At 36.2% G+C, this 25286-nt stretch overlaps 1 protein-coding gene and 1 long non-coding RNA gene across 8 annotated transcripts in view; both read left to right on the plus strand.

Annotated features, from left to right (window-relative positions):
• Positions 1-23953, plus strand: part of LOC127871827 (echinoderm microtubule-associated protein-like 2) — an 83260-nt gene extending 59307 nt beyond the window's left edge. For all 7 annotated transcript variants that reach the window (XM_052415055.1, XM_052415054.1, XM_052415052.1 and 4 more), the window contains 13 exons: positions 1891-2040; positions 3309-3381; positions 11910-12008; positions 12666-12770; positions 13681-13815; positions 16460-16559; positions 17192-17349; positions 18496-18621; positions 19388-19519; positions 21113-21269; positions 21725-22006; positions 22535-22665; positions 23036-23953. In XM_052415055.1, the coding sequence (XP_052271015.1) occupies positions 1891-2040; positions 3309-3381; positions 11910-12008; positions 12666-12770; positions 13681-13815; positions 16460-16559; positions 17192-17349; positions 18496-18621; positions 19388-19519; positions 21113-21269; positions 21725-22006; positions 22535-22665; positions 23036-23164 (1777 nt within the window). In that variant the 3' untranslated portion in view covers positions 23165-23953. The remainder of the gene's footprint in view (positions 1-1890; positions 2041-3308; positions 3382-11909; positions 12009-12665; positions 12771-13680; positions 13816-16459; positions 16560-17191; positions 17350-18495; positions 18622-19387; positions 19520-21112; positions 21270-21724; positions 22007-22534; positions 22666-23035) is intronic.
• Positions 26-1660, plus strand: LOC127871877 (uncharacterized). Its single transcript, XR_008045591.1, has 2 exons — positions 26-495; positions 641-1660. It is a non-coding gene; the product is annotated as an uncharacterized LOC127871877 (long non-coding RNA).
• Positions 23954-25286: the final 1333 nt, after the last annotated feature.

Here is a 25286-nt window from a genome sequence, read left to right on the forward strand (position 1 = left end):
TAATGTTGCTGGGAAAGAGCTTGTTAACGCATTGGATCCAGGTCTTTATTTTAAACTGATAATGATGGAACAATGATCAAGGCTTTTTTCAGGCCTTTACAAAAGTGGTTTGTTTCATTTTTATTATACGCCCGTCTATGACGGGACGTATTATGGTATACCCCGCGTCCGTCTGTCCGTCCGTCCGTCTGTCCGTCCGTATGTCTGTTAATGTCGTACGCTACGTCAAATATCCTTTGACAGATTTTCTTCAAATTTTAACACAATCTTAATATTGATAAACCCTGATCCCCTTTCGTTTTTGACGGAATTCTGAATTGTCGTTCCAGAGTTATGGGACTTTGTTCGTCAAAATTTCGTGATTTCATTGAATGTCCTACTGTAGCTATATAAAAATGTTAAAGTTGTTATAACTTTGGTATGCTTGGACCTAGAGTCTTGAAACTTGACATGAAGGTTGGCCAGAACTAGTAAGTAACCACTGGACATTTCAAGGTCATTCATTTGAAGGTCAAGGTCACTGTGACCTTGAATGTAAAAATGTTAAAGTTGTTATAACTTTGGTATGCTTGGACCTAGAGTCTTGAAACTTGACATGAAGGTTGGCCAGAACTAGTAAGTAACCCCTGGACATTTCAAGGTCATTCATTTGAAGGTCAAGGTCACTGTGACCTTGAATGTAAAAATGTTAAAGTTCTTATTTCATGTTATAACTTTGGTATGCTTGTACCTAGAGTCTTCAAACTTGAAATAAAGATTGGCCAGTACTAGAAGATGACCACTGGTCATTTCAATGTCATTCATTTGAAGGTCAAGGTCACTGTGACCTTAAATGTTAAAATGTTAAAATTGTTATAACTTTGGTATGCTTGGACATAGAGTCTTCAAACTTGACATGAAGGTTTGCAAGCACACTTAGATGACCACTGGTCATTTCAAGGTCATTCATTCTAAGGTCAAGGTCACACAAGGTCACTGTGACCTTAAATGTTAAAATGTTAAAATTGTTATAACTTTGGTATGCTTGGACATAGAGTCTTCAAACTTGACATGAAGGTTTGCAAGCACACTTAGATGACCACTGGTCATTTCAAGGTCATTCATTCTAAGGTCAAGGTCACTGTGACCTTAAATGTTATTGTTGTTCATGTATCCTACCGTAGCTCAAATATCCCCCGATGGATTTTTTATACGCCCGTCTATGACGGGACGTATTATGGTATACCCCGCGTCCGTCTGTCCGTCCGTCCGTCCGTCCGTCCGTCCGTCCGTCTGTTAATGTCGTACGCTACGTCAAATATCCTTTGACAGATTTTCTTCAAATTTTAACACAATCTTAATATTGATAAACCCTGATCCCCTTTCGTTTTTGACGGAATTCTGAATTGTCGTTCCAGAGTTATGGGACTTTGTTCGTCAAAATTTCGTGATTTCATTGAATGTCCTACTGTAGCTCAAATATCCTTCGATGGATTTTTTTCAAATTTCAACACAATCTTAATATTGATAAACCCTGATCCCCTTTCGTTTTTGACGGAATTCTGAATTGTCGTTCCAGAGTTATGGGACTTTGTTCGTCAAAATTTCGTGATTTCCATGCTCATGTACTTATAAAATAAACCATGTATTCAAATACAAATAAACTGAAGTAAAAAAATGATTCAAAGGGTTATTTATTACCTTACTACTTCATTGGCGAACGACGGGCGTATCATGCGCTCATGGCGCAGCTTTTATTATGAATATTATAATTATAAAAAATACGGAGCCTTTTGGAGAAAAGTTCAATTCAATTTTATCACCAGCTTTATGTAACAATTGCCTCATTGGATAGAAATAAATAAATTGCTTACTTTTTCAAACCACAATGACCTTGACCCATTAGCTCAGATATGGTTACCGTGGTCGTGACTGCAGGTCAAACCTGTACACCATAGCAACAGGGGAAGTAATCTACTTCAGTGCTGCAGTGGTTGTCCTCCATAACTTCGAGGAGCAGACACAGAGGCACTACACGGAACACACTGACGATATCAAATGGTAGAGTGTTGGACAAACATGTATCTTATAACATTTTATAGGCATCAAATGTTAATCAGCCTAATGGATATTTATGTAAAATGTAGTATTGTGTAGGCATAAAATGGAAATTTGCTTGTTAATCTATCATGAATAAAAAATACTACTTTTAAGTAATACGATATTATTTATACCCCCACAAACGAAGTTTAGGGGGGTATATAGGAGTGAACTTGTCTATCTGTCTGTCTGTCGGTCCGTATTAAGTGTCCGCTCTCTAATTCAAGTAGTTTTCATCCGTTCTTCACCAAACTTGGTCAGAAAATGTATCTACATGATGTCTAGGTCAAGTTTTAACATGGACCTTGCCGGGTCTAAAACTAGGTCACAGGGTCACTTGATAATGTCTAGGGCAAGTTTGAATATGGGTCATGCCGGATCAAAAACAATGTCACAGGGTCACTGCGTTTTAAACATCACAATGTTGTCCGCTCTCTAATTCAAGTAGTTTTCATCCAATCTTCATCAAACTTGGTCAGAAGTTGTATCTAGATGATGTCTAGATCAAGTTTGAATATGGGTCATGCAGGGTCGAAAACTAGGTCACGGGGTATCTTAGTGCGTTTTAAACCTCACCATGTTGTCCGCTCTCTAATTCAAGTAGTTTTCATCCAATCCTCACCAAACTTGGTCACAAGTTTTATCTAAATTATCTCTAGGACAAGTTTGAACATGGGCCATTCCGGGCCTAATGCTAGTTCACGGGGTCACTTAGTGCGTTTTTTAACATTCAGCATGGTGTCCGCTCTCTAATTCAAGTAGTTTACATCCGATCTTCACCAAACTCGGTCAAAGTTTTATGGGGATGATCTTAAGGCCAAGTTAGAACATGGGCCTTTCTGGGTCAAAAACTAGGTCAAGGGTTCATATAGTGCGTTTTAAAAATTGAGCATGGTGTCAACTGTTTTTTGTGAAGACAACATGCAAAATATAATGTGTCAATGCGGCATGTGGGGGTATTCGTCACGTCTGTGACAAAGCTCTAGTTAATCATTAAAGCCTTTTTTATTCAGTTTAAACCTATTAACTTTACCTCAATTGCATTGACAGCCATAGGCTTATTTGAAATGCTCTTGAGTCTGATTCCTGGGACTAGAACCAGTATTTGGTGTCTATGGGGGAGATCTCAAGAACAGTTGGGATCAACCGGGGCCTACTGTTAAGGCAAACAGGGCAAAATAAATGGCCCCTGTACTTATCCCGCTAAAGGGTCCCTTTGCTGCTTTCAGTCTGGCCATTCATCCAGACCAGGTGAAGGTGGCAACCGGGCAGGTTGCTGGTCATGAGAGGAAGGAGGGCAAGGTAGGTCATATTCCATTAAATATGATTGCACTGGAATTAGAACTTAAGAAGTATTTTTTAAACCGGCATCATGGATTGATTTCATGGCTGTTTTTTTTGCCGCTGTACATGCATGTTCACTGATTTTTATGTAGCTGCTTACTCTGGAATACTTGAAAAGAAATAAGTGCTGCTATAGAGGCATATGATTTAAAGGATTGGTATTGCTTCTTAAACTAGTGTTTTCTTAAATTTGCAACTTTTTTATATTAAGCTCACCTGATCATAACATGCTCATTATGAGCTTTTGTGATCAGCTTTTGCCTGTTTTCTTATACCTTGTGAGTACTCAAGAGGTCATATTTATTGCCTTATTATCCGCGCCGAAAAAAATTGGAGGGGATACAGTAATTGGTCCCGTTGGTCCCATCTGTCTGTCTGAAACTTTGTCCGGAGCATAACTCCAAATCTATTCAATGGATTTACTTTAAACTTAGAATATAAACAGATGGCAACTAGGAGAAGTGCAGTGACCAAGAACCATAACTCTATCTACCTTAGTTTTTGAATTATCTCCCCTTTTATATAACTACAAAGTAAATTTTTGTCAGGAGCATAACTCTTAATCTACAAAAGGGATTTACTTGAAACTTGAAACATAAACAGATGGAAACTAGGCGAAGTGCAGTGACCAAGAACCATAACTCTTCCTTAGTTTTTTAATTATCTCCCCTTTCATATAATTTTTAAGTAAATTTTTGTCCGGAGCATAACTCTTAATCTACTGAAGGGATTTATTTGAAACTTAAAATATAAACAGATGGCAAGTAGGAGAAGTGCAGTAACTAAGAACCATAACTCTATCTACCTTAGTTTTTGAATTATCTCCCCTTTTATATAATTTCAAAGTAAATTTTGTCCGGAGCATTACTCAAAATTTACTAAAGGGATTTACTTGAAATATATACAGATGACAAGTAGGAGAAGTGCAGTGACTAAGAACCATAACTCTATCTACCTTAGTGTTTGAATTATCTCCCTTTATTTAATTTCAAAGTAATTTTTTGTCCAGAGTTTAACTCTAAATCTACTGAAGGGATTTACTTGAAACTTTGAATATAAACAGATGGCAAGTAGGAGAAGTGCAGTGACTAAGAACCATAACACTATCTACCTTGATTTATGAATTATCTCCCTTTTTTTAATAACCAAATTAATTTTTGTCCGGAGCATAACTCTAAATCTATTGAAGATATTTACTTGAAACTAGAAATATAAGCAGATGGCAACTAGGAGAATTGCTGTGAACATGAACCATAACTCTTTCAGCCATAGTTTTTGAATTATCTCCCTTTATTTGTTTTACAAATATTATTCTACTCTCTAAAACAAATGTTGTCATACAAGCAAACACATTTCGGTGGGGATTTGGCACTACTATGACAAGCTCTTGTCTCTATGAAACTTGCTCAGAAGAAACCTATTGATATCTCACCCAAGAAAATTCCTATGAACAGTATCTGTGAAACTTGGTCACGTTAGATTGAATATATGGTCACTATGTCAAATTAAAGGAAAAGCTTTTGATCACTCTAGAGGCCACATTAATTTGCCAATTGTCTGTCTGTCTGTCATTGTATGTGTCTATCTGTCATTGTATGTGTCCAAAAACTTTAACCTTGGTCATAACTTTTGCAATATTAATGATAGCAACTTGATATTTGGCATGCATAAGTATCTTATGGAGCTGCACATTTTGAGTGGTGAAAAGTCAAGGTCAAGGTCATCCTTCAAGGTCAAAGGTAAAAAAATCAAAGCAGCGCACAAGGGGGCATTGTGTTTCTGACAAACACATCTCTTGTTTAAGTTTGTCAGAGCATTTGTCTCAATGACATCTCAGATGAATTCCAATCTATGTTGAATAAAAAACAAGGTCACAGAGTCAAATGAACTAAAAGCTTGCAAACTCTGTTACTGCCTTGTTTTGCTCAATCATCATAAAACTTGCGCAGAATATTTGTTCTTATGAGTTGGCCGAGTTCTAAAATTGTTCTTGAAATGTCACAAGAGCTTATCAAAACGTGTCATGAGTTCCTTCAGGTCTTAGTTGAGCAACTTAAGAACTTTGGCCCTCTTGTTACGTTTTGTCATTGAATTTTGGTGTGGTATTTGGTATTAATTTGATGTGTCTTCAAGTAGATGAATCTAAAATGTTATTTGGTTTCCATTCAGTCTTGCATTTTATTGAAGCATACATATTTACATTCCAAAATGATAATACAATCTCTAAACATGACATGCATACACATTTTTGTCTAAAGCTGATAAAATAAAATGACTTCTGTCTGACGTTTGGACAGTGACTTAACTTTTTAATACTTGAAAGGGAGCATGTAAAAATGTGTAACTTGTTGAGATTAAAGCTGTTTTTTCATCTTGAATATTAATTTTGTCCTCTTTTAAGCTTCCCTGCCTTGCTTGTTTCAGAATCGAAGAAAGGCATGAGAATAGTTAGATATATTAGTCCATAGTTGCACTGTTAGATCCTGCAGTTTGTCTGAGTGTTCCAGCTAGTTTGTGTTGATATTTTCTTTCAAATACTTTTTAGTTTACTATAGGAGTTAATATGTTAATTATTTTTTTGCAAGCATGATTTTAAATAAAACAGAAATTATTCAATCTCAAACGTGATTAGAAAAAAGGATTTAAAGTTTTGCATCATTTACATGGTATGCAATGGCATTGAGTTTTGAATCATGAATATTGTATGCAAAAGCATTGAGAGTTTTGAATCATGAAGGTGTTTATCAAAAGCATTGAGAGTTTTCAAAGCGAGACCATACGTTTTTTTATATGTGTAAAATTGTAATATATTGATAAAATATGTTACAATACCACAAAATTATATTAGGCCAGAAAAATTATAACTTAAAGACGAATTACATAAAATGCAGCAAAGACAAATTAGCGCCCCGAGCTGATTGTGACAGAGATATTTCTTACATATTTTCCTACAATGACCGAAGCATTCATCTTTTTAGTTAGTGTTTGTGTGTCGTATGAATAGATATTGTTGCAGGACTTTAAAATGAACCGTTCAACTAAATTTAGATTCACATCGTGCATGCATGATTTACATGCTGGCGAATTCGAATGTACAGACATTTTCGATTTCAGAATTAAATATCTTGCTTATTTTGCATTTTTCGACATTTTTCGGCATTGTTCTTCTTAATCTTATTTTAATTTATATTGAAATATAAAAATTATGTTTAATTAGTTTTTTACACATTTTATTTAAATAAATAAATATTTGACAAAATCGTATAATCTCGCTTTAAGCTTCAACATGGTAATCAAAAGAATTGAGAATTTTGAATCATGAACATTTTGAGCAATAGCATTGAGTGGTGTGCATTTTAATTGGAGTTTAAATCATTAACACAAAATGCAACAGCATTGAGAGTTATTATGAAGTTTGTGTTTCAGCCTTAGGATTTCATAAAAGCTACTTATGAATGGACATTTCATGATACAGGTTTCTTTAATGTACACTCAAAGTGATAAAGTTATAAAAGAATAATAATGAACATCGTTTATATAAATCATCATATTTTCTCTGAATTCTTATCTGGTAACAATTTGTTCAAATCTTTTTGTTTCCATCGTTCTTTCATAATTAAGTTCATACTGTTTACTTTATTGATGTTTTCTGTCGAGTATTTCTGCAAAACATTTTCTTCTCCTTACTGGTATGCTTGCTCGGTTTTTGGTTTGAAAAATTATCCATACTTAGTGTTCTCCAAAAAAAAAATTGAGTACCAAGTTATACTTATATATATATATATATATATATATATATATATATATATATATATATATATATATATTATATATGTTTTCAGTTATATTACAAAGTAGCCAGCTATTAAGCAATAAAACTTGTCTATTTGGGCATTTTAAATTGATATTTTGGAGAAAAGTAGCCGGCATCTAGAATGAATGTAACCGGTGAAATCGCCTGCTGCCGGTGCTTCTGGAGAAATCTGAATACTTTACTTTCTTGAGTTGTCAAACAATATAATATGATATAAAAAAACAGGTTAACCAGACTGCATAACTACAAACATACCCATTCTTAAACCGAGTTGAAAATAAATAATGCATCTTAAAGACTGCTGTAGCTTATTATCTTGGAAAGTATTAAATGTTTGAGTTTCAGACTAAAATAATTTAAAGATTGTTTGTACTTATGGGGCCAAATACTGCAGTTGCTCAACACTATTTAAAAGATCTTGAGATACCAAAATGTGTAAGATTAGATTTGCTAGTGAGCTGCATTTTGTGCATGTGGTATTTGCAGTTGGTATCTGCACCTGCGGGAAAGAAGGTAGGTAATACACGGTGAAGGCCACGTAGGCTGACCATTAACCTAGCATGTGTCTGACAAAAATTGAGCCTAAATCAGAGTCTACAATAAAACTAATGTTCATGTATCTAATAAAGGAATGACAAGTTTCAACCACATCTCTTGATGTATAGCTTATTTAGGATCTGTTTTTCTAAGTGGGTTGTCGTGTTAAGTTAATCAACTTAAGACAATGTAACCAAGATTTTTAACATGATGAAATGGTTTGATTGGTTAATTTGTTTTAAACATGTCCGTGTTTGGCTTCATTTTCTGCTTTTAAAAGCCATCTTGCATATAATAAGACCCATGTCATGCAAAAATGTGTCTTATGCCAAATGAGACCAGTGCAGTTCCAGACCATGCTGTGCAATTGTGCAATCTGGTCAGCAGCTAGGTTCTTGGCTATTAAAGTCACCAAAGGTTTCATGGTCTAAATAGCTGACTGTGAAGCTGCTTACCAGACTATGCAAAGTGCAGGCTGGACCGGACCTACTCTAGCAGACTATGCAAAGTGCAGGCTGGACCGGACCTACTCTAGCAGACTATGCAAAGTGCAGGCTGGACCGGACCTACTCTAGCAGACTATGCAAAGTGCAGGCTGGACCGGACCTACTCTAGCAGACTATGCAAAGTGCAGGCTGGACCGGACCTACTCTAGCAGACTATGCAAAGTACAGGCTGGACCGGACCTACTCTAGCAGACTATGCAAAGTGCAGGCTGGACCGGACCTACTCTAGCACACTATGCAAAGTGCAGGCTGGACCGGACCTACTCTAGCAGACTATGCAAAGTGCAGGCTAGACCGGACCTACTCTAGCAGACTATGCAAAGTGCAGGCTGGACCGGACCTACTCTAGCTCCTTACCAGACTATGCAAAGTGCAGGCTGGACCGGACCTACTCTAGCTCCTTACCAGACTATGCAAAGTGCAGGCTGGACCGGACCTACTCTAGCTCCTTACCAAACTATGCAAAGTGCAGGCTGGACCGGACCTACTCTAGCAGACTATGCAAAGTGCAGGCTGGACCGGACCTACTCTAGCTCCTTACCAGACTATGCAAAGTGCAGGCTGGACCGGACCTACTCTAGCAGACTATGCAAAGTGCAGGCTGGACCGGACCTACTCTAGCAGACTATGCAAAGTGCAGGCTGGACCGGACCTACTCTTGCTCCTTACCAGACTATGCAAAGTGCAGGCTGGACCGGACCTACTCTAGTTCTTTGTGTCATACGACCTATTTTTGCTTGATGTCAGTCATATTATTAGCTCATCTATTTTTTGAAAAAAAATTATGAGCTATTGTCATCACCTTGGCGTCGGCGTCTGGTTAAGTTTTGCGTTTAGGTCCACTTTTCTCAGAAAGTATCAATGCTATTGCATTCAAACCTGGTACACTTACTTGCTATCATGAGGGGACTGGGCAGGCAAAGTTAGATAACTCTGGCGTGCATTTTGACATAATTATGCGCCCTTTTTATGTCCCCCACTATAGTAGTGGGGGACATATTGTTTTTGCCCTGTCTGTTGGTCTGTTGGTCTGTCTGTCTGTCTGTCTGTTTGCGCCAACTTTAACATTTTGCAATAACTTTTGCTATATTGAAGATAGCAACTTCATATTTGGCATGCATGTGTATCTCATGAAGCTGCACATTTTGAGTGGTGAAAGGTCAAGGTCATCCTTCAAGGTCAGAGGTCAAATATATGTGGCCAAAATCGCTCATTTTATGAATACTTTTGCAATATTGATGATAGCAACTTGATATTTGGCATGCATGTGTATCTCGTGGAGCTGCACATTTTGAGTGGTGAAAGGTCAAGGTCATCCTTCAAGGTCAGAGGTCAAATAAATGTGGCCCTAATCGCTTATTTTATAAATGCTTTTGCAATATTGAAGATAGCAACTTGATATTTGGCATGCAAGTGCATGTCATGGAGCTGCACATTTTGAGTGGTGAAAGGTCAAGGTCAAGGTCATCCTTCAAGGTCAGAGATCAAATATATGTGGCCCAAATCGCTTATTTTATGAATACTTTTGCAATATTGAAGATAGCAACTTGATATTTGGCATGCATGTGTATCTCATGGAGCTGCACATTTTGAGTGGTGAAAGGTCAAGGTCATCCTTCACAATGTCAAGGTCATCCTACAAGGTCAAACATCATATAGGGGGACATTGTGTTTTTATACTTAGAAAATTGAAAATTTGGTTAAGTTTTGTGTTTAGGTCCATTATATTTCTTAAGTATCAAAGCTATTGCTTTCATACTTGCAACACTTGCTAACTATCATAAGGGGACTGTGCAGGCAAAGTAATGTAACTCTGACTGGCATTTTGACAGAATTATGTGCCCTTTTTATTCTTAGAAAATTGAAAATTTGGTTAAGTTTTGTGTTTAGGTCCACTTTATTCCTACAGTATCAAAGCTATTGCTTTCATACTTGCAACACTTGCTAACTATCATAAGGGGATTGTGCAGGCAAAGTTATGTAACTCTGACTGGCATTTGGACGGAATTATGGGCCCTTTATACTTAGAAAATTGAAAATTTGGTTAAGTTTTGTGTTTTCGTCCACTTTACCCCTAAAGTATCATAGATATTGCTTTCATACTTGGAACACTCGCAAACTATCATAAGGGTACAGTAAAAGGACAAGTTGCATAACTCTGGTTGTCATTTTTACGGAATTATTGCCCTTTTTTGACTTAGTAACTTTGAATATATGATTAAATTTTGTGTTTTGATCCACTTTACTTCTAAAGTATCAAGGCTATTGCTTTCAAACTTCAAATACTTTCATGCTATCATGAGGTTACTGTACCTTGACCCTTGAATGACCTTGACTGTCAAGGTCAAATTATTTAATTTTGCTAAAATTGCCATAACTTCTTTATTTTTGATTAGATTTGATTGATACTGTGACAAAACTACTCTTACATGACATGCCACAATATACTCCACCCAAACCATCCCCCGTGCCCTCTCCCCCCTGAATCCCCCCCGACTCGTCCCCCCTAATTTTTTTTTTTTTTTAGATCATCTCACAAATGACCACCACACTATACCCCCCCCCCCCCCCCCCCCCCCATCCCACCCAATTTAATTTTTTTTGAAACGGTTAAAAAACAAATATTTATTTTTATTATTTTATGTTTGAAGTACCGTTCAACCATTGCACCCAAGAATCTCTCCCCCCCCCCCCCCCTGAATCACCCCCCCTAATTTTTTTTTTTTTTTTTTTAAAGATCATCTCACAAATGACCACCACACCCTCACACTATACCCCCCCACCCCACCCGCCATTTTTTTTTTTTTTGAAACGGTTAAAAAACACAAATATTTATTTTTATTATTTTATGTTTGAAATACCGTCCAACCATCGCACCCAAGAATCCCCCCAATATCCCCCCCCTCCCCGATTTTTTTTTTCATTTTGTTTCCGCATTTTTGGAAGATAATGAAAGAAATGTCCACACCCCCACACTATACACCCCTCTTCACTCCACCCCTCCCTCCTTTGTGATTGAAAATGAGAGTCCCTTCATCTTTAAAAAGAAAATGGATGAGCGGTCTGCACCGTCAAGGCGGTGCTCTTGTTTTATTATTTTTATTCTTTAATGTCAATGTTGTACTGCTTAATTTAACAACAAAATTTTCATGTCAAACAGAGTAGATTGTTTTGCTTGAAACTAACCATCAATAGTCTTTTTGCTGCTTAAAATGCTGTCAGTTAGTGTCTGTAGAATAACCATCATGGTAGTAAGATGTATAGTAATACAGGTACATAACATGTTTGAAGGTTGAAAAGACAATATGCATGCATTAATGTTGTATTGTGCATTAATCATTTTTCAGTTGACATCATAACATTAAATATAACAATATTGTTTGTAGCATGCACACATTTTTATTGATAAAGTGTGAATATCTTTATTAAGCAAAAAGCTCTTTCCATGAATGAAGCCAGTTTGTCTTTTTGCTTCACTGGTTCCCAGATTTATCATATCAGAGTATCTAATGAGTATCATTTTAACTATGCTACATTTTACTCATAATTACTTGTGTTTTTTTACAAATATAAAACCTGAATAAAAACAATCTGGTTTTGAGCTTGGAACATTACTTTCTATTTTTCAGCCGCACGTGAGGGTGTGGGAGAGCATCAACCTGACAACGCTGCACGTGATTGGGGAGGCGGAGTTCCAGAGGGGTGTCTGCTGCGTCTCCTTCTCTCCAGTGAGTAGGAATATGTATTGCAAAAGTAGTTTGATCCTTCTCTCTTTTGAGTAGAAATATGTCTCTCAAATGTAGTTCTATCCTTCTCCAGCGAGTAGAAATATGTATTGCAAAAGTAGTTCCATCCTTTTCCAGTGAGTAGAAATATGTATGGAAAAAGTAGTTTGATCTATCTCAAGTGAGTAAGAATATGTATTGCAAAATTAGTTTGATCTTTCTCTCAATGAGTAGTAATATTTTTCTCAAAAGTAGTTCCATCCTTCTATCCAGTGAGTAGTTAAATATATCAAAAAGACAGTTCCATTCTTCTCTTCATACAGTGAATACTAATATTTATCTTAAAGGGACCTTTTCACAGATCTTTGCATGTATTGAAGTTTGTCATGCGTTTAAGTGCTTTAAATCGATAAACTTAAACATTGGAATCAAATAGCTCTAGTTAAATAGAAGAATAAAATTAAAGAAAGAAAACGAGTAATCCTCAACTGGGTTTGGACGACTGACCCTTTGAGTAAACGTCTAGCACCTGAACCACTCGACTATGCATGCAAAAATATTTTATTCTTCTGGTGAACCAGAAAAAATGATGTATAAGAAGTTTCATCCATTCCTTCAGTGAGTAGGACATCAAAGTAATTCATCCACATACTTGTTAAGGTGAATGGCAAGCAACTACTGGCAGTTGATGAGAGTAACGACCATGTCCTGTCCGTCTGGGACGTTAGCCAGGACAAGAAACACTCCAAGATCACCGACAGCAAGGTAAACAGGGGCTGTGTTAGTATGAACAGTGAGCAATCCATTTTATTAGCTCGGCTGTTTTCGGAGAAAACCTGAGGTATTGTCATAGCCAGCTCGTCGGTTCTAAAATCAAAGTGTTTCAACCTACAACTTTGATACTTCATATGTAGCTGCACCTTGATGAGTTCTACATGCCTCACCCATTTTTGAATCACTAGGTCAAAGGTCACTGTGACCTCTTAACAAAAAACAACAATTCTGACAAGCTTTCATCTATTCAAAACTGCACCGGCAGCCGAGCGTGGCGCCCGTTATGCAGTGCTCTTGTTGGAAAACATTGTTCAACCCTTTCCCCCATTAGAAGCAAATGGCTTTTGAAACCAGCATAAATCCAAAACAGCCTGCGTGTAACTCGCAGTCTGTTCAGGCTTTATGCTGTTTGCTGCTCATCAGTATATTGGAAATGAAGCCTTTAAAACGTGAATCTTGTAATAAAGGTCTTTCATTAAATTTAACTTTCTGAGGTACAGCAAATGCATCAAAAATGTATCTAAGTGGTTAAGGGTTAAAAAGATTACTAACTGTTAGATAACAAGATTTAAGTCTATGCTTGAGGATTTAGACTTTTGTTGTATTTGATAAAATGTTTTAAAAGATCATTGAATGCAAGGTAATATGTGTTCAGTCTATGTAATTGTTTGAGCTTTAAGACTTTGTTTTTGACAACAATGTTTAAATTTGGTTGCGTCAAACATTTATAGGAATGAAGGAATTATTGCAAAGTTTACTGACTGCAGGGTGACAAGTTTTGATCAATTTTCGACCATTAAGACTTTGTTGCATTTGTAACAGATCGTCTGCTATGACAAGTCATAGATGTGTGACATATTTAAGTTCCTGATATTTATTTTTATTGCATTTTTTTCCACAGTCGTCTGGTGACCCAGTAACCCAGTGTGAGTTCCATCCCAAGGAAGAGAATCAGATCGTCTGCTGCGGCAAGTCACAGATCACGTTCTGGACCTTGGAGGGAAAGAAACTCGACAAGAAGGCGGGAATCTTTGGGGTGAGAACCTTTGGTATTTAGCAAGAACATGTCGCAGTACATGGTGTAATTTGAAATATTTTCTATTCGCTCAGACACCCACATTAAGCAAATAGAAATTAGAGCTTTTTAAGTTTTGAGAATCTAAAAATCAAAACTTGTTACATATTGTATACATTTTTTAATTGTGAGATATTTGGCAAAGGGATGCAATAGCATTTTGAAATTCTAAATATGCAAATGTTAATCAATCAGAATGCTTATAACATTATACCGTTTATTTCAATTGATGGAATTGTTTACAAAAGGAATGCAACACGTTTAACTGCTTAACCAGTAAACCAACTAAATGATCAGTTAACTACTAATAGTTCCATTTTCTACTAAAGATTAACATGAAACTGTTTTAATGCACTTTTTAGCTCACCTGAGCACAGCCTGCTCATGGTGAGCTTTTGTGATAGCTTTTTGTCAATGGTCCGTTGTCCATTGTCCGTTGTTCGGCGTCAACATTTGCCTTGTTAACTCTCTAGAGGCCACATTTATTGTCAAATCTTCATGAAATTTGGTCAGAAGATTGGATTCAATGATATCTTGAATGAGTTCGAAAATGGTTACGTTTGCTTGAAAAACATGGCTGCCAAGGGGCAGGGCATTTTTCCTGATATGGCTATAGTAAAATCTTGTTAACACTCTAGAGGCCACATTTATTGTCTGATCTTCATAAAACTTGGTCAGAAGATTCATCCCAATAATATCTATGACGAGTTCGAAAATGATGCCGGTTGGTTGAAAAACATGGCAGCCAGGGGGCGGGGCATTTTTCCTTATATGGCTTTTGTAAAACCTTGTTAACACTTTAGATGCCACATTTATTTTCCGATCTTCATGAAACTTGCTCAGAAGATTTGTCCTACTGATATCTTGAATGAGTTCAAAAATGGTAACCTTTGCTTGAAAAACATGGCTGCCAAGGGGCGGGGCATTTTTCCTTAAATGGCTATATATGGATATAGTCATCTTGTTAACACTCTAGAGGCCACATTTTTTGTCCAATCTTCATGAAACTTGGTCAGAAGATTCATCCCAATAATATCTTGGACGAGTTCGAAAATGATGCCAGTTGGTTGAAAAACATGGCCGCCAGGGGGCGGGGCATTTTTCCTTATATGGCTGTTATAAAAAAACCTTGTTAACACTCTAGAGGCCACATTTATTTCCAATCTTTATGAAATATGGTCAGAAGATTTGTCTTAATGATATCTTGGATGACTTTGAAAATGGTTACCTTTGCTTGAAAAACATGGCGGCCAAGGGTCGGGGCATTTTTCCTTATATGGCTATATAAGGCTATAGTAAAATCTTGTTAACACTCTAGAGGCCACATTTATAGTCTGATCTTCATGAAACTTGGTCAGAAGATTCATCCCAATAATATCTTGGAAGAGTTCAAAAATGATGCCGGTTGGTTGAAAAACATGGCCACTACAGGGGCGGGGCTATTTTCCTTATATGGCTATGGTAAAACCTTGTTAACACACTAGAGGTCACATTTATTTTCCGATCATCATGAAACTTGGTCAGAAGATTTGTCCCAATGATATCTTGGATGAGTTTGAAAATGGTTTTGATTGCTTTAAAAACATGGCCACCAGGGGTGGGGTATTTTTCCTTACATGGCTATAGTAGAACTTTGTTATCACTCTAGAGGCCACATTTATTGTCCAATCTTCATGAAACTTGGTCAGAAGATTGGTCTCAATTATATCTTGGAAGAGTTCGAAAATAATTATGTTTGCTTGAAAAAAATGGCTTCCAAGGGGCGGGGCATTTTTCCTTATATGGCTAAAATAAAATCTTGATAACACTCTACTTTTTCCTTAAATGGCTATATATGGATATAGTCATCTTGTTAACACTCTAGAGGCCACATTTACTGTCAGATCTTCATGAAACTTGGACAGAAGATTCATCCCGATAATATCTTGTTCGAGTCAGAAAATGTACAGTCATGTTTCCATGTGCTAGCATTCTAAAATGTACCATAATGTACAGTCATGTTGCCATGTGTTAGCATTCTAGAATGTACCATAATGTACAGTCAAGTTGCCATGTGTTAGCATTCTAGTATGTACCATAATGCACAGTCATGGTGCCATGTGTTAGCATTCTAGAATGTACCATAATGTACAGTCATGTTGCCATGTGTTAGCATTTTAGAATGTACCATAATGTACAGTCATGTTGCCATGTGTTTGCATTCTATAATGTACCATAATGTACAGTAATGTTGCCATGTGTTAGCATTCTAGAATGTACCATAATGCACAGTCATGGTGCCATGTGTTAGCATTCTAGAATGTACCATAATGTACAGTCATGTTGCCATGTGTTAGCATTTTAGAATGTACCATAATGTACAGTCATGTTGCCATGTGTTTGCATTCTAGAATGTACCATAATGTACATTAATGTTGCCATGTGTTAGCATTCTAGAATGTACCATAATGTACAGTCATGTTGCTATGTGTTAGCATTCTATAATGTACCATAATGTACAGTCATGTTGCTATGTGTTAGCATTCTAGAATGTACCATAATGTACAGTCATGTTGCCATGTGTTAGCATTCTAGAATGTACCATAATTGTTCTTTCATTTTGCAGAAATATGAAAAGGCAAAGATAATGATCTGTTTCTGCTTCACTGAGAATGGGGATGTCGTGTCTGGAGACTCCAGCGGCAATATCTTTGTCTGGGAGAAAGGTAAACACCATATCTATGTCTGGGAGAAAGGTAAACATCATGTCTATGTCTGGGAGAAAGATAAGCCTCATATATATTTCTGAGAAAGTGGTAAACCTCATATCTACCTCTGGTAGAAAGGTAAAACTCATATGTATTTCTGGGAGAAAGGAATCCCTCATATCTGTGTGTGGGAGAAAGGTTCCTCATATCTACCTCTGGGAAAAAGGTAAACTTTTTATCTAACCCTGGGAGGAAAATAAACCACATATGTTCCTTTTTGAGAAAGGTTAACCTCATTTCTACATCTGGGACAAAGGTTTATCGCATATTTATGTCTGGGATAAAGGTAAACCTCATGTATACGTTTGGAAGAAAGTTTCACCTCGTAACAATTTCTTGGAGAAAGTGGGGACAATGGTAAATATCATCTCTATGTCGAGAGGTTAACCTCTTAATGTCTGGGATAAAGGTTAACCTCGCTCTCTCTCTCAGTGAGCTATGCCTTCAAAAATCAAGGCTTTAGCTATAAACTATTATTTTGTTAGAAATTGTAAGCAGATATAATATTGTCATGACCTTCAGAGGCTAGCAATGTTGAAGATGTATAGCTATATATCTCTTGCCAATTTCAATCTAATGCACTGTTACAGGAACCAATAAAATCACCAAGGCTGTTCCAACCGCCCATGATGGTGGGGTGTTCAGCATCTGTTGTACAAGGGATGGGACCATTCTCTCTGGAGGGGGTAAAGACAGGAAGATCATTGCCTGGGACGCAGAGTTCCAGAAAACGGGAGTGGAAAATGAGGTCAGTGAATGGCTTTTATTATGAGTTGATATTAGTGTTATGTAGATTTCTTTTGCACATTTGTGTGATCATAATGTTTCATTATTTCTTAAGAAGTAATGCAGTGAATTGGTTAACATCCTTGATGTTAAGATTGTACTGTCTTTGAAGTTATCTTGGTACATTTTGGTAACCTTTTAGGGATTATTAACTTGGATGGAAAAATACATTATACAAATATCTTTAATTTATCATGTTCATTTGAATCTGTATGATCAGTTCAGGGCTCGACATTAACTTTTGAAGCCACTTGTCCAGTCAGACAAGTAGACCATAATTTCACTTGTCCTGACCAAAAAGCAACTTGTCCTGACCATTATATCTTATTCTGCTAATTACTTTGCAAAATAATGAAATAATACAAAATGCTCAAATCATCAAGACTTGAATCATTCAAAATACATGTAAACATAATTGTAGGCAATTTCAATACAAACAGAACTGACTAGAATAACATGAAAACTCAAGATTATTGATTTTTAACCATTATACAAAGCCATAATACCTGACAAAACTTGTGTATTGCCAAAATCAAACAGAAAATGTTAAAAGTGATGTATATGTACAGTACTTAACTGATATTTAAAAAAAACAAAATAATTTTATACATAGAGAGGACGTCACTACGTTAATTGTCTGTAAGATCGGTGTGTACCGGTGTTGTAAAATGCATATTCTTTACAAGGGAGAATATTCTTGTTATCTTGGCAAAGAAAAAAATGTTAAGGGTTGCTTCTCTTGTGAAGAGTACAGTGTAGTACATGTATCACATGGAACTATCGGAATATCTCGGGCTTCGCCGATTAAACGTATACATAATATGCTCGGAAAAGTTGAGTGATATCTCCACAGAAATAATGGCTTTAAAGGCATTTTTTCTAAGTTATACAATTATAATGACCACTTGTCCCGTCGGACTAGCAAATTCTTTATTTACTTGTCCGGACTAACAATTTGGTTGTCCCGGACAGTCGGACTACCGTTAATGTCGCGCCCTGCAGTTTATATGTTAAATATCCCCTACTTTTTAAGTCAATGTTATACAGTTTTCACATTTAGTAGACTTATTGTCATACACTGTAGATTGATTATATCCATCTTGTTAAGATCCCAGAGGAGTTTGGAGCAGTGCGGATGATAAGCCAGGGACCAGGCAACATGATTCTAGTGGGAACCATCCGTAACTGCATCCTGCAGGGCAATATGGACCTTAACTTCACCCCTGTGGTTGAGGTAAACTTAGCCTTAAAACTGTAAATAGTTTAGAGTTGCAGTCATATAGATATCAATTATATTTGTTATCTGCTTTACAGTTTTAGTTTTAAAACTTCACACAAAAAAACATCAAATTTCATGGAAAAGATGAAGTTAGATCACGAAAACCAAAGATGGTGTTGTTATACCATGCATACCAGAATTAACAGCATAATAGCTTTAATACTAATATAACGTGTGATTTTATATCATGGCATTTAATGTAGAGCAAGTATTATAGCAAAATGCTGCAAATTGCATCTCTTGCTTGTTCATTCGCTTCCCCTCTCCCTCTTGTTTCTCTTCCCCTTTCAACATAAACATTGTAGAAATTAGAAGTAGAATTTGTGCAAAATAAAATGAATAAATTTCTTGGTTTTGCACAAAATGCCACCTTACTGATCTTGCAATCCACTGTGCCCTTTTTAGCAGCATCCTACATGCATATTGTGATACTGGATCTGTTCTTTCCTGATGATATAAGCCTCGGTCTAGGAAAATGGGGCTTAACGCGTGTGCAGAAAGTGTCATTCCAGATAATGCTTATCCTGGACATCAATTTCCACATTTATATTAATATTTTTTTAAAGGAACTCCCTTTCATGCAATTTAGTGTAGGTGGAAAGTGTCATCCCTGATTAGCCTGTGCAGACTGCACAGGCTTATGGGATGACACTTTCCACACATGCATTGAGCTCAGTTTTCGCAAAACAAGGCTCATATGCCAAATATCACTCCATTTCAGGGTCATAAGGATGAGTTATGGGGCCTGGACGTGAGCACCAGCCAGCACCAGTTCCTCACATGCGGCTATGACAGGCACCTGTACCTGTGGGACGCCCAGTCTCGCTCCGTCGTCTGGAGGAAGGAGATCTCTGTATGTATTGGGCTGGTCTCGTAGTCTTTAGACTGGATGTTGCATGCTAATGTTTTATAATAAATTTGGGAGCAAGTAAATTAATTTCTTAAGGCACAATTGGGAGTAAGAAATGTTACAGACCCAAATTCTTATAAAACAAATAGGTTTAAGAAAATATTAGTCTTCAATTTCATATTATACAAGTAAGAGAAAGAAAAGGTCACTGGCAAAAAATCTTATTTTAACTTTTTTCATGTAGAATACTCATTTTAATTGGCTCAGCCATGTCACATGATGACCATGTATTTTTCCGTATTAATTAAGTCTGTAACTCATCATATTAAACTAGCAAAGTTAAATGACATCACTGAAGATAACATGATGACATCATAAATATGGTATAGATAATTTTTCTCCTTTTATTGCATTGATGCTGGAAAAAGAATGGTAGTTTATAAGATAAATGTGTACAGTACTGCTTATTACTAAATCCGTATGGTATGATGCTAGGCAATACATTTATATTTTGCTAGTGCTTTGCTTTTGCAAAGTTTTCAGTAGGAAACATTGGGATTAAAAACATGTTACAGCTCAAAATTTCTCCTGTTTGACAATGACAATGTAACAAACCAAAAATCATATTTACCAGTGGGAGCATGACAATGTAAGAGACCCAACATATTTTACAATTGGGAGCAGGAAAATGCAACAGACACAAAATCATATTTTACAATTGGGAGCAAAAAATGTTGCATTCCTACAGTACAATTGAGAACAATACATTTTAAGAGCCTAAATTGCTCAAGTATATTGAAAAACTAAAATGTTACAATCCCCTATGTATGTAACTAAAAAATCTTTTTAATTTGTTTACAGTGTAACACTGTTATTTAGAATACATTAGACCTTCAATTGCTTTGAAAGTCCAAAATAGCGAAGTTTTTCTTTTCTTTTTATAAATGTGATGGTATTATGTAAGGAGAGTTGTGATGTGAAGTTTTATAAATACTTAAATAGATATTGTAGAAAAATCTGTTGATTTTGTACATGTATGTACATATTAAATAAGGCAAAAAAGCAATTACCTTTTTGACTTGTGTAATATTGTGTTAATTTATGCCGTGTATCAATACACATGTTGATTAGTTCAAAATGACCATTAATTCGAAACTAATGTTTTCAAAATTTAGGTTTTTAGCCATAAAATGACATCTCACCGAAAAAGTGTTACACTCCAACCTAATTTAAACTGACAATCTGAGTGAGCCATGTTCAAACTTTAGTAGGGCTTGTATACTGATACGAATATTGATCACTGAGAATGAAATATGACATTTTATGTTTAATTATAGTGTTTTATTGCCTACTTTTCATTCATTGAAATAATTGAAGCATTTCAATCAAGCAAACTTGATTACATGTAATAATCAAGACCTAGCATATGTTAAAAGCCTGCCTATATAAAACATAAAATCTGGGCAAATCCAAGTGGGCTAAAAATGCAGTCTGTTTAAAGAATCACTATAAGTGAAGTCTGATATTATTATGTTTGAATAATATGTTAATTGGCCATCCTTAGCAAATATCTGACATCTGGTTTCGTCCCTTCAGGACGCCGCCCACTGTTGCTGCATCCATCCGAGTCTAGAGATCGCTGCTGTGGGTCTGCAGACGGGCAAGTGGCTCGCACTTGACCTCAACACTCATGAGATCATTGCTGTGCATACTGAGGGCAAGGAGCAGACTGAGTGCATCCAGTTCTCACCCGGTAGGCTTTGTAGGGTTTTAACCCTTTGCATGCTGGGAAATTTGTCATCTGCTTAAAGGTTGTCTGCTGAATTTCTAAAATAAGCATTTTTTTTCAAAGAATACTACCAGAAAAGCTTACAGTTTGGATCCTGATGAGACGCCACGTTCTGTGGCGTCTCATCTGGATCCAAACTGTTTGCAAAGGCCTTCAAAATTCGGTTCCAGCACTGAAAGAGTTAATATTTATAAGAAATTTTTTATAAACGAGAATTGTTTATCGGTCGATTTTCAATGATTGGGATTTCCAAAAGTGTGTATGAAAGTTAAATAATGTGCCACATGTCAATGTCTAGCAATGTGCTGAACATGTTAAATTTGCAAAATTGAGTTACTAAGACTTTCTGAAGTGGTGCTTTTGGAAACGGCTATGGGAATATAGTAAAATTCTGCAATATCGCGTCTCCTACACTCCAGACGGCAAAATGCTGGCAGTGGGTAACCGTGACAACTACATCTACGTGTATGAGGTGAGTGATGATGGAAAGAAGTTCCACAGGGTGGGCAGATGCTCTGGTCACAGCTCGTTTGTGACTCACATTGACTGGTCTGAGGACGGGGAAATCCTCCGCAGCAACTCTGGCGATTACGAGATCCTGTACTGGCGGCCTAAGACGTGCAAGCAGGAGACATCAAAGGATGATGTGAGGAACCGAGTGTGGGCAACACAGAACTGCACACTCTCCTTCCAGGCTGTTGGTAGGTTGACCCCTCGGTTGTTATTTTTGAATTATAGTTGTTATTTGGGTGTCAATATAATACCAAAACGTTATTGCTACTTGTTTCTATAAGGAACATAGAAAAATGACAAGTATCTATGGGTTGTGTATTGTCAATCAAAATAAAGAAACCTTGGATCTGTTTTCATCCTACAACTATACAAATATTCATACGACACAAGTTCATAAAATTTGTTCATATTAAGGAATGGATCAGTTGTTGAAAAGATCCATCATAGTAGTTTTTGGAGGAACTATTTAATTTTTTAAACATGTCCTGTTTATGATGTTCCAAGAAAATTGCAGCAAAAAGATAATTAGTTTTAAAGATTTTGGGAAAATTGCTTTGTTGCATATTAATTATGTTGTGTTGAAAGTTGTTAACTCTATTTGTTTAATCTAACAAGTGCATTGTTACAAACAGGGTTGCCAAATAGCCTGCTGTATTGGACAACATATAATCCTTTTCCTATAAAAAATAATATTCATGATCATGGGGAAATTGCAGGTGTCTGGCCAGATGATGCAGATGGTACCGACATCAACAACTGCTCCGTGTCACATGACAAGAAGCTGTTGGTGAGCGCAGACGACTTTGGGAAGGTCAACCTCTACGAGTACCCGTCCATCCAACCCAAGGTAAGTAACAGTGTATTACTTGATTGTACCTTTTGGGCAGTCTCTTGTATACTTGCTTATGCGTTCATCTGTTAGGCGTTGGTGATCTGTCATGTCAAGGTACATTATATTGGTTTGCTAGTTACTAATAAACATGGAACAGTTAATTTGGTTGATTTTACATTTTTGTGGGAAAGACCAATTGATACACACAGATTTCTAGGTATTTCTATTGGTCCAAAGATTTTTGGAAAATTAAATGGATTATACCACAATCTACAATTACTTACCATCGGGATATATGCCCATGATAAATAAACTCAATCCTTGATTGACAATTAACTACTTGTCAGTTCGTTCTCAAAAACTGACCATTGTGTCTCCATTTCAGGCCACGGGTCACTCATACCAAGCCCACAGCAGTCATGTGACCATGGCAAAGTTCCTGTGCGATGATTCACGTGTCATCTCCACTGGCGGCAAAGACATGGCCGTCATGCAGTGGCAGGTGGTCGCTTAGTAACCATGGCAACATCGTGTTGATCACATGGTTTGACCCTAGGTTATGCTGCACTATACTTTGTGAGGTTGCTAGAAGGGGAACTTGGTCCCGATCGATGCATAAGTGAAATGATATGCAGGGTTCTCTTTGTATCTTTATGTGTATTTTTTGCTCATATTCATGGACATTTTATTTTATTTTACTGCAACTGTGACAAAAAATATAAGGAGTTATATATTTAATTTTTTTGTTATCTGCTTTATTTAGAATTTTTCAATGTTTCTAGCTTAATGTTTATTCTCTTTAAGAATTATTAAAAATCTTTGGGTATTTTTTAAGGACAAGTAGAGTCTTTGTATAAAGCAAGCAATTAAGTGTTAGGTTCTTGATGTTTATATTTATTCAATAAAGAAACACAACTTTGTGCCTCATTTTATCTGCAATTACACTCTTAGCTTATTAAATGTTATAATGCACACTTTTCACTGTGTATTTATAAGATGTAAATTTTAAAGTGTCATTCAGCATCTCAAGTAACTGAAGTTAGAATATTATTACATCCCGTACATCATAGTCGTATGTATCACTATTTGTGCGAAGACTCGTAACTGTATACAACTATATATTGTTCACATTGTATTCCATCTTATTTTGTGTTGTGATCAAATCATGTTATATTTTCATATTGTGTTAGGTGTATGATTTTTTATTAACCAATTGTTTTTTTGTACAATGTATAATACTGTTGTAAGAGCCATTGTTTTATTATTGTACATTCTCTAGCTAAAATAAATCTCTAAAAGGTCATGCAGGTGTCTGTTTTAAATGCCTTACAGACTGTGATGATCACATGGACTCTTATTAAGTTATGTGTTTAATATAACACTTTTAGTGTGTTGATAATATATTCATGCTAAATATGATTTAAATTATTATACTTTAATGTGATAATAGGTGCTTCGTAATTCTGCAAAAGCTATTTGAAAATCAAAACCTTTGTATGGTAATAAGTAGCAAAATATCAAGACATTATCGTGTGCAACACATTAATAGTGATTTCAATAAAATAAGTAATTCAGCCAAACAATTAAATCTTATTTATTGCTGGATGAAAAAAATAATTTATTACACTATAAGCTGTAAGATATTATTATATATTATATCAAGCATATTTGAGTTGTGAATATAGCGTGCGCTTAGTGACGGTGATGTGGCAGGGTCAATCCCCAATATTTGAGTGTTCATTAGATTACACTAAAGACTGCAAGAACTGGTTCTACCAAACAAACAGACTCTGACTCAGGCCTCCTATTCAATCAAGCTAAAATAAATAGGTTTCAACTAAAGCCGGCTTAAGATGTTGATTATAGCATATACTGAATTAATATAATTAAAATAATGTGATGCGTCAAATCAATTTTGATTTCCATGTTTGCAGTCTTCGAATTAGACTATAAGCCCGAAGCCCGAGTCGATTCTTGGGACGGTCGGTCGATAATAAATGCATTTTAAATAGCCCGATCGGTCGATTAAATATTTGAGCTTAAAATTGTCAACAAAGTGAAAAAAATACATCAACACCGGTCAGCCACTTTGTGTTAAAAAAATAATCAATGGAAGAAGTCGGTACAAGTCGTTAGCCAATCAACACGTCTGTGTTCCACTCTTACATAGACTCCGGACATGGACGATTTTATTGGCAGTTTTTGAGTGGTTAGCGGATAGCGCGGACATGATCGGTAACTGACACAAAATCTTCGCTACTTTTCGAAAATCGTACGAGTCAGCGAAAGGTTGCAAATGAATAATTGATCGATTAGCAAAATAAAGCACTGCAGTTGCATATAGTTAAGCAATATGTTAACAAAATTATATATTTATTACGTATTTCCTAGGTAAATGGTTTTCATTTTTTGGAATCTAACGATATGCACATTTTATTTTATGTGCAAAACACATACATTTTTTCGGACTGTCGTGTTCGGATACAGTATTGTTGTCGACTATTTTCAACGTTCTTTATGAACATTTCTATTGTATGACGAATACACATGCGGTGATACAAATGGTATGATATATAAAATTTCGCATTGTATTCACCAGAAATTGCAACTAGAAAGACTAAAAAATACAATTAGTT

The sequence above is a fragment of the Dreissena polymorpha genome, chromosome 3 (genome assembly GCF_020536995.1).
Source record: "Dreissena polymorpha isolate Duluth1 chromosome 3, UMN_Dpol_1.0, whole genome shotgun sequence".
NCBI classification, from domain to species: Eukaryota; Metazoa; Mollusca; class Bivalvia; order Myida; family Dreissenidae; genus Dreissena; species Dreissena polymorpha.